The 10,421-nt window shown below is 47.9% G+C and overlaps 1 protein-coding gene across 1 annotated transcript; it reads left to right on the top strand.

The window, feature by feature from the left end:
- Positions 1-1,087: 1,087 nt before the first annotated feature.
- LOC109736014 (uncharacterized) lies at positions 1,088-3,556 on the top strand. The gene is made up of 2 exons (XM_020295229.4): positions 1,088-2,891; positions 3,218-3,556. The coding sequence occupies exons 1-2, from the start codon at positions 1,718-1,720 to the stop codon at positions 3,271-3,273; spliced, it is 1,230 nt and encodes a 409-aa protein (XP_020150818.1). The 5' UTR covers positions 1,088-1,717; the 3' UTR covers positions 3,274-3,556.
- The last annotated feature ends 6,865 nt before the right edge of the window (positions 3,557-10,421 follow it).

Here is a 10,421-nt window from a genome sequence, read left to right as displayed (position 1 = left end):
ACCACGCCGCGGAGTCTGGAGTTCTAGCACCACTCGCTCCGACGGGTCTGAGGAACCGCACCTCGATCTTCGCGGATGATGTGGTCACCTTTATCAGGCCGGGGGCCCAAAGTATCCAGGCATGTAGCCTTCTTCTCCAAGACTTCGGGAAGGCATCAGGCCTGCACACGAACCTAGGGAAGTGTTCTGCGCACCCGATTAGGTGCACCGATGAGCAGATCGGCACCATAGTTGCCGAGTTGGGTTGCCCAGTGTTGGGGTGGCCATGTAGGTACCTTGGCCTGCCACTCGGACTAAGGAAGATCACAGCGAGTCAACTACAATTCCTGGTGGACAAGATGGCGGACAGACTACCAGCTTGGCAAGCGAGACTGCTGTACCGTGCCGGGCGATTGGAACTAGTGAAGACCACCCTGACATCGATGCCAATACACGCCATGAAGGCGTTGGACCTGCCCGTCAAAACGATAGAAGCTGCCAACAAAATTTGCAGAGGTTTTATGTGGAAGGGTCGCCGGGACGTGCATGGAGGGCATTGTTTGGTCGCCTGGGACAAAGTTTGCTCGCCGGAGGAGTTTGGGGGTTTGGGAGTGCCTAATCTGCGCCTGCTTAATATCTCGCTAAGAGCAAGATGGTCGTGGCTTGCAAGGACGGACCCGGCTAGACCATGGGCAGAATTCAACATCCAAGTCTCCTCGGACTCGCTAGCCATTTACAGAGCAGCCAAAAAGTGCACCATTGGGGACGGATCCACGGTCTTATTCTGGACGGATTGGTGGCTCCAAGAGGGACGCATACATGATATACTGCCAAACCTATTTGGTGTCGTCAAAAAGAGCGCAACAAAAATAAGAACAGTGAGGCAAGCTAAGTCAGGACAATGGTGGCGCGATGTGTCGCCCAACATGAACACCCAGGCCTTACAAGAGTTCATACAATTGGTCGACCGACTACGGAATATCCAACTAGCGGACGGGACTGACGACAAAGTGGTCTGGTCTTAGGAAAGAGATGGCTTGTTCTCGGCTCGGTCAGCTTATCGAGCTCATTTTGCTGCACGTATTGAGTCCGCAGGAGCAATGGAGATTTGGAAGTCCAGAGCACCGGCAACGTTCAAATTCTTTTCCTGGTTGGCGGCGCAGAAAAGATGTTGGACGGCGGACAGATTGCAGCGACGTTTATTGCCACATCCGGCGGCATGCCCATTCTGCGATCAGGAGCCAGAAACGATCGATCACCTACTCCTTGGATGTGTTCTCGCTCGACAAATATGGTCTGTCATTATGGGCAACTGGGGAAAGCCTCACTGGACTCCAGAGCCGGAGGCTGAACTCATTCGATGGTGGACTTCCCTTCACATCGAGAAGACCAGGAGGAAGGAAGCATGGACATTGATCACTTTAGTGGCTTGGTCATTGTGGAAACATAGGAACGACATCGTGTTCAACGGAGCTTCCCCATCTGTCAGCACGGTCCTCCGGCAGATCGAGGCGGAGGGACAGAACTGGAGGGCTGTGGCCTGTTGAGGGAGGCAAGTTCACTTCCAACTAGGTTAGATCGGTTGAGTGGTAGCGAGTAGTTAGCATGCGGTCTCGGGCTCGTGCAGCCGTGAGTTCTGTTGTAACATTGTAAAAATCCGCCATCTTATCATCTTCTATCTATGATCGCGATATGTCTGCTTGACGTATCCTTGAAAAAATTGTAGCCATGGGCAATTATGGGTTGGGAGAACTTGCCCAAACCCAAAGCCCACCTCGAGACTACCAGAAACCCTCGCCTCCATCGCGCGACAAGCGCATCTACGACCATGTCGGCGTCGTCGCTAATGGAAGACCTCGTAGAGCAAATCCTTCTCCGCCTCCCGCCGGAAGATCCCGCGTGCCTCGTGCGCGCGTCAGTCGTCTGCAAACCCTGGCGTCGCCTCGTCGCCGGCCCCGCCTTCCGCCGCCGGTACCGCGAGTTCCACCGGAGACCTCACCTGCTGGGCGTCCTCCAAATCCTGCAAGGTGATGAGCCTTACTACTCCCGATTCGTCCCCACCTCCGTCTTTCGCGTTGTGGATCCCGTCCTTCCATGTTGGTTGGTTGTCGACTGCCGCCACGGCCGGGCCCTCTTCGCCACCACAAACCCGCACATCGAGGGGACCTTGGACCTCGTCGTCTGGGAACCCATGACGGACGACCAACGCCGGGTTCCGCAGCCCTCGCCGGAGCCGGAGGACTACGTCGACTACGCAGCGGCGGTGCTCTGTGCCGCGGAAGGCTGCGACCACTGCGGCTGCGAGGGTGGGCCCTTTCGTGTGGCCTTCGTATCCACCGACAAGGGGAAGGGGGTGACCTCCGCCCGCCTGTACTCGTCGGAGACTGGCGCGTGGAACGAGATCACCTCTCTTCATCACCCCGAGGTCGATGCCAACTTTGCGGCTAGCTTCCATGTGGGAGACGCGCTCTACTTCCGCGGCATCGGGAATTACACCATCGAGTACCAACTTACTACAGCCCGCTTGTCCGTGTTGGAGGCGCTGGCCAAGTGTTATGGGAGGCTCGTGACAATGGAGGACGGTGGCCTGGGATTTGCCGCTGTGGATAACACGATCATAACCCTGTGGTCAAGGGAGACTGGCCCCGAGGGCGCAGAGACATGGACGCAACGCAGGGTAATCGATCTCAAGACGCTGCTTTCTGAAGATGCCCTCTCACACTCAATTAACGGAATCAAATACTATAGTTGGATTCCCGTTGCATCTGTGGTCGGCTTTGCTGAGGGCACTGATGCCATTTTTGTTGGCACCATTGCTTGCGTCTACATGATTGAACTCAAGTCAGGCCGAGTCAGGAAGGTGCTCGATGAATATGGGAGAGTCTGCCCCTACATGGGCTTCTACATTCCAGGTATTCCGTCTTGGGTTTTCAGTTGGCACTTACATTTTCAAAGTAGTATATCACTTTGTGTCCTAACTCCTAAGTCGTAACGATATGGATGCATGGCTTATCATACAGTAGAATTTCTTTGACGGTGATATTTGTGCTCAAGAAACAAAGGGTTTATTTCCCCTCCGGAGTAGTAGCAAGTTTGTCTTCTCTTAATGATTCTGTGCATGTGTGGGCAAAGCTGCTGCTAATAAGTTATTATTAATGTTTTGGAGAGTTAGACTTCTTGTTCTTTAGTCGATGTGTTAGGCAGCTTTTTTTATCTCTGAATTCTCGTATTTCTGCAGACATGAAAGTAGCTTCTACAGCTGAGGGGCCAAAAGAGTGTCTTTTAAATCTATGACAAACTCTATATGCTGGAGCAGGGCTTCTACATCAAGGTGGAACTGTGGAAGTAACTTGTAGTGATTTTATATAGCCTAAGTGGTGCATTGTGGTACATGACTTTATATAGGATCTGCAAGTCCACTTTTTATTGCTGTTCTTCACTTGGCCTTCTGGCCTTATGGGACTTTGTTAATGGCTTGTTTCCTTCAAATCGTTAGCTTTGCCTGTTGGTGTCAAGTTTCACTATGGCTTCACTATAAGGGATTGCAGATCAGCATAATACTAGATGGATACATGTACTTTCCCGTGCCGGAACCGTTGCCTTGAATTGCTAGCTGGGGTAGTGCCTTGTGACGACATATAGTTTTTCCTTGCAGAACAATATATAAATTATTATGTTGTGATGTTCAAACAAAAAATTAAGTAGCACTATAAGCATGGTACATTAGGTTGTAAATTTAGTATTGCAGGCAACATAATTTTCTTTTGATAACATCTAATGATCTGCCAACACCATATACATAAACAAGCATGGAAGGCACCACACTTACGAATCAATGAAATACAAGCAGTAATTTGATGGGCTACACAACATCTTTTTATCACGTATACTTCATCCGTTCACAAATATAAGATGTTCTAACTTTTTTTCTGAATCAGGCATATATAGACATGTTTTAGTGTGTGTTTTCATTTATTTTTGTCGTATATAGTTCATATTGAAACATTCAAAACATCATATATCTGTGAATGGAGGGAGTAGCAGATAATACATCACAAAGATAAATTGACTTCAATAAAATAAATACATACACAAGGCACCATCGGTGCCGGCTACTGCTCTGGGCGTGGGCCTTCGGGGGGCAACGTACATCATCGCCGGCACTCTATCGACAATTCCCTCTCTAGGTCTACCCAGGCCCTGCCATCCACTTGCCGACTTTCTCTCGACACACTGGGTGGGGATAAGTTGGTCTGTGTTGTCTTTGGGTTTTGGTCATGTTGTAGAGGTCTTCGATATTGGTTGTGACGCGGCTTGTTTGCTCTATGGTTTGCTTCATTGTCATTGGCCTGAGGTTGGTCTAGGTGATGCATGTCTTATAGTACGCATGGTGTGTGCGACTTCTAATCATAGTGATTAGCGTTATAATGGCCGGAAAGCGTTGTACCCGGCTTCTTGCCGGCTTGCCGCTTCTTTCACATAGAACACTTTAGGCAGGTAAATTCTTTGCTTGCGAATGCACTCACTAACTCTAACCGACTACTCTTACAATTCAAGTGTCCTATCAGCTGGCTATGTTAGTCTCTTGCAAGTGGATGGCAGAGGAAAACCCTGTTGGTGATGTCAATAGTATCTAACAAATCTAAAGGTCATCCTATATCATAAAAAATACACTAATTATTTACATGTGCATGATTTCTTCCCTTTCCCAAATGGCACTTGACTGGGATAGTAGTGCATGAAGATGTCAGCGGCGACTCTACAAATGATATTTGCTTATACGATCTATACATTCAGGAATTGAAGAATGTAAAAAAAAAGGTGCTGCTATACAAATAATCGAACCAATAAATAAAACAAACTTAAAGCAACTTGTTCTGGTTGACTTTAGTATGACTAAATTAAGCAGGGCGCAGGCCAAAACAACAAAAGATTTTATCACACCAGTACACCAAAAGATCTCCGTGCAGTTTGAGAAGAATCAACCAATGCATTATGAAATTTAAACCCAAAGATGCACCACAGTGAACATGAGGTTGGCTATGGCATGGAATTAGTGAAACGTATCTTAGATTGAGCAACAGGTCATAGTTCCTTCTAATAGCATCTAGCACACACGCTGTCCTTTGCAAATGGACAACTGAAACATGAGACCAACACATAGAGAGGACGCGAAGAGAGGGGGAAATCCCAGACTAATGGAGAGACACAAAGAACAAGGGCTAACACTATATACTCCCTCCGTTCCAAAACAGATGACCCAACTTTGTACAAACTTTGGTCATCTATAATTATTTATTGTTTTATGCTACATTTATATCACTTATATATGTGCTTTTGGCAACAATTTATATCAATTTTATTTGGACGAATCTATTAATCCAGTGCCAAGACCAATTCCTATTTTCTAGTGTTTTTGGAAATATAGGTCGAAAACTCACGTAGTCAGATTGAGCTATTTTTTTGTGATTATTTATGGACCAAAAAAATCCCGCAACCAGAAGATGGACCAGAGGGGGCCACTAGTTGCCCACATGGCCTGATGGTGCAGCCCTCCCTCTAGTCGGGTGGTGGGCCTGATCTGGTCACCTATTACAGGTAGGGTCAAGGACCCATCATTCGGGACCCACATGGGGCCCATCATCATTATAGGTATGACCCTGGACTATGCCGGCATTCGGATGCATACTGCAGGAGGATCACTCGGACGGACTTGCAGCACTCAGATAACCACACGTCACTCGGCAGACGATCAACCACTCGGACACACAAGGCAAGAAGGCGTCGTGGGAGCTGCAACGGTCGAGGAATCCTAAGTCGTCCACTAAATAGACTTATAACTACCGTTACCTGTAACTGCTGTAGTATAGCTCATTACACTAGTAACTGCCTCATTCAATGGCATTAATGGCCCCGGCGGCGTCGGAGACATGGGGCTGCGGGGCACTCTATATAAGGTGCGCCCCTCTACATAGCCGGGCAACGTTCAATTCTGTAATCGTGTCTATCATATCAAAGCAAGCCTCAGGGCATGAGACGTAGGGCTTTTACCTCCACCGAGTGAGGGGCCTGAACTCGTTAAACACCGTGTGTTACACCTATGCCGTAGCTAGTCTCTGCCCCTTATTCGTACCCCTAGTACACATTGTCAGTATCATAACCATGACAGGGCCCGCATGGCTTCTCCATAAGGCGGTTGTGGCTCTTCTTTTGTCGCAAGAAAGATCCTAAAATAATAGAAATCATGTCAAAATTTAACTTGATCAGAGTTACGAATCTTCGGCTATAAAAAAAAGGTGACCAGCCTCAGAAAAATACCAAAACTAAGTGAAAATAGAGAGATAATAGATCCAATCTCGGAGGGGCTCTCGCCCTCCGGGAGCCATAGAGGTCAAGGACCAGAAGGGGAAACCTCTCCCTATCTATTGGAGAGGCCAAGGAAGAAGAAGCAGGAGAGGGGGGGGGGGCTCTCCCCTTCTCTTTCGGTGGAACCGGAGCGGCACCAGGGGAGCCATCGTCACCGCCAACTTCTTCATCAACTTCAATGGCTTTATCAACGTCCTCCTTCCTCTCTATTTAGTGGTCCAATCTCCCGCAACCCACTGTAATCCTTACTTGAACATGATTTTTTATGCTATAAATTATTATTGGCTGATTGTTTCATCACTATTATGTCTGCTTAGTTTGTTTTCGTCATATGGGTTAGTTGTGATATGTTATAAATTATTATTGGCTAATTGTTTCATCGCTATAAACAATATGAGCTGTGAGTAGTTCTATTTGTTCTTGATAACATGAGAGAAGTCTTGTTATTAGTAATCATGTGAAGTTGATCACCGCTCAATGTTTTGATAATATGTTGTGTTGTTCTTCCTCTAGTGATGTTATGTGAATGTCGACTACATGACACTTCTGTTGGAAATATGCCCTAGAGGCAATAATAAATGGTTATTATTATATTTCTTTGTTCATGGTAATTGTCTATTATTCATGCTATAATTGTATTGTCCGGAAATCGTAATACATGTGTGAATACATAGACCACAACGTGTCCCTAGTAAGCCTCTAGTTGACTAGCTCGTTGATCAACAGATAGTCATGGTTTCTTGACTATGGACATTGGATGTCATTGATAACGGGATCACATCATTAGGAGAATGATGTGATGGACGAGACCCAATCCTAAGCATAGCATAAAAGATCGTGTAGTTTCGTTTGCTAGAGCTTTTCCAATGTCAAGTATCTTTTCCTTAGACCATGAGATCGTGCAACTCCCGGATACCGTAGGAGTACTTTGGGTGTGCCAAACGTCACAACGTAACTGGGTGACTATAAAGGTGCACTACGGGTATCTCCGAAAGTGTCTGCTGGGTTGGCACGGATCGAGACTGGAATTTGTCACTCCGTGTGACGGAGAGGTATCTCTGGGCCCACTCGGTAATGCATCATCATAATGAGCTCTATGTGACTAAGGCGTTGGTCACGGGATCATGCATTACGGTACGAGTAAAGATACTTGCCTGTAACGAGATTGAACAAGGTATTGGGATACCGACGATCGAATCTCGGGCAAGTAACATACCGATTGACAAAGGGAATTGCATACGGGATTGATTGAATCCTCGACACCGTGGTTCATCCGATGAGATCATCGTGGAACATGTGGGAGCCAACATGGGTATCCAGATCCCGCTGTTGGTTATTGATCGGAGAGGCGTCTCGGTCATGTCTGCATGTCTCCCGAACCCGTAGGGTCTACACACTTAAGGTTCGGTGACGCTAGGGTTGTAGAGATATGTGTATGCGGAAACCCGAAAGTTTTTCGGAGTCCCGGATGAGATCCCGGACGTCACGAGAGGTTCCGGAATGGTCCGGAGGTGAAGAATTATATATAGGAAGTCAAGTTTCGGCCACCGGGAATGTTTTGGGGGTTACCGGTATTGTACCGGGACCACCGGAAGGGTCCCGGGGGTCCACCGGGTGGGGCCACCTATCCCGGAGGGCCCCATGGGCTGAAGTGGGAAGGGAACCAGCCCCTAGTGGGCTGGGCGCCCCCCATGGGCCTCCCCCCATGCGCCTAGGGTTGCAAACCCTAGGGTGGGGGGGGCTTCCCACTTGCCTTGGGGGGCAAGGCACCCCCCTTGGCCGCCGCCCCCACCCTAGATGGGTTTGGCCGGCGCCCCCCCTTCCCAAGGGGGCCTATATAAAGGGGGGGAGGGCAGCAAGAACACAGCATTGGGCGCCTCCCTCCTCCCCTGCAACACCTCTCTCTCTCGTATAAGCTCGGCGAAGCCCTGCCGACATCCCGCTGCATCCACCACCACGCCGTCGTGCTGCTGGATCTCCATCAACCTCTCCTTCCCCCTTGCTGGATCAAGAAGGAGGAGACGTTGCTGCACCGTACGTGTGTTGAACGCGGAGGTGCCGTCCGTTCGGCACTCGGTCATCGGTGATTTGGATCACGGCGAGTACGACTCCGTCATCCACGTTCATTGGAACGCTTCCGCTCGCGATCTACAAGGGTATGTAGATGCACTCCTTTCCCCTCGTTGCTAGTATACTCCATAGATGCATCTTGGTGAGCGTAGGAAAATTTTAAAATTATGCTACGATTCCCAACAGTGGCATCATGAGCCAGGCCTATGCGTAGTTACTATGCACGAGTAGAACACAAAGCAGTTGTGGGCGTTGAGTTTGCCAATTCTTCTTGCCGCTACTAGTATTTTCTTGTTTCGGCGGCATTGTAGGATGAAGCGGCCCGGACCGACCTTACACGTACGCTTACGTGAGACAGGTTCCACCGATTGACATGCACTAGTTGCATAAGGTGGCTAGCGGGTGTCTGTCTCTCCTACTTTAGTCGGAACGGATTCGATGAAAAGGGTCCTTATGAAGGGTAAATAGAAATTGGCAAATCACGTTGTGGTCATACGTAGGTAAGAAACGTTCTTGCTAGAAACCTACAAACCACGTAAAAAACTTGCAACAACAATTAGAGGACGTCTAACTTGTTTTTGCAGCACGTGTTATGTGATGTGATATGGCCAGAAGATGTGATGAATGATATATGTGATGTATGAGATTGATCATATTCTTGTAATAGGAATCATGACTTGCATGTCGATGAGTATGACAACCGGCAGTAGCCATAGGAGTTGTCTTTATTATTTTGCATGACCTGCGTGTCATTGAATAACGCCATGTAAATTACTTTACTTTGTTGCTAAACGCGTTAGCCATAGAAGTAGAAGTAATCGTTGGCGTGACGACTTCATGAAGACACAATGATGGAGATCATGGTGTCATGCCGGTGACGAAGATGACCATGGTGCCCCGAAGATGGAGATCAAAGGAGCATAATGATATTGGCCATATCATGTCACTATTTGATTGCATGTGATGTTTATCATGTTTTTGCATCTTATTTGCTTAGAACGACGGTAGTAAGTAAGATGATCCCTCATAATAATTTCAAGAAAGTGTTCACCCTAACCGTGCACCGTTGCGAAGGTTCGTTGTTTCGAAGCACCACATGATGATCGGGTGTGATAGATTCTAACGTTCGAATACAACGGGTGTTGACGAGCCTAGCATGTACAGACATGGCCTCGGAACACACGCAATACACTTAGGTTGACTTGACGAGCCTAGCATGTACAGACATGGCCTCGGAACACGGAGGACCGAAAGGTCGAGCATGAGTCGTATAGAAGATACGATCAACATGGAGATGTTCACCGATCTTGACTAGTCCGTCTCACGTGATGATCGGACACGGCCTAGTTAAACTCGGATCATGTTTCACTTAGATGACTAGAGGGATGTCTATCTGAGTGGGAGTTCATTAAATAATTCGATTATATGAACTTAGTCTAAAATCTTTACACTATGTCTTGTAGATCAAATGGCCAACGTTGTCCTCAATTTCAACGCGTTCCTAGAGAAAACCAAGCTGAAAGATGATGGCAGCAACTATACGGACTGGGTCCGGAACCTGAGGATCATCCTCATAGTAGCCAAGAAAGATTATGTCTTAGAAGCACCGCTAGGTGAAGCACCAATCCCTGAGAACCAAGACGTTATGAACGCTTGGCAGCAGCGTGCTGATGATTACTCCCTCGTTCAGTGCGGCATGCTTTACAGCTTAGAACCGGGTCTCCAAAAGCGTTTTGAGAAACATGGAGCATATGAGATGTTCGAGGAGCTGAAATTGGTTTTCCAAGCTCATGCCCGGGTCGAGAGATATGAAGTCTCCGACAAGTTCTTCAGCTGTAAAATGGAGGAAAATAGTTCTGTAAGTGAGCACATACTCAGAATGTCTGGGTTGCACAACCGCTTGACTCAGCTGGGAGTTAATCTCCCGGATGACGCGGTCATTGACACAATCCTTCAGTCGCTTCCACCAAGCTTCAAGAGCTTTGTGATGAACTACAATATGCAGG

This window comes from Aegilops tauschii, chromosome 2 (assembly GCF_002575655.3).
Source record: "Aegilops tauschii subsp. strangulata cultivar AL8/78 chromosome 2, Aet v6.0, whole genome shotgun sequence".
In the NCBI taxonomy this organism is placed as follows: domain Eukaryota; kingdom Viridiplantae; phylum Streptophyta; class Magnoliopsida; order Poales; family Poaceae; genus Aegilops; species Aegilops tauschii.
The sequence above is the reverse complement of the archived record's forward strand: the minus strand, read 5'-3'. Positions and strand labels throughout refer to the sequence as shown.

Excerpts from the sequence above, each read along its gene's own strand:
- LOC109736014 (XM_020295229.4), top strand. The coding sequence starts at position 1,718 with ATGGGTTGGGAGAACTTGCCCAAACCCAAAGCCCACCTCGAGACTACC. Across the intron at positions 2,892-3,217 it reads CATGGGCTTCTACATTCCAG|ACATGAAAGTAGCTTCTACA; the intron begins GTATTCCGTCTT and ends GTATTTCTGCAG.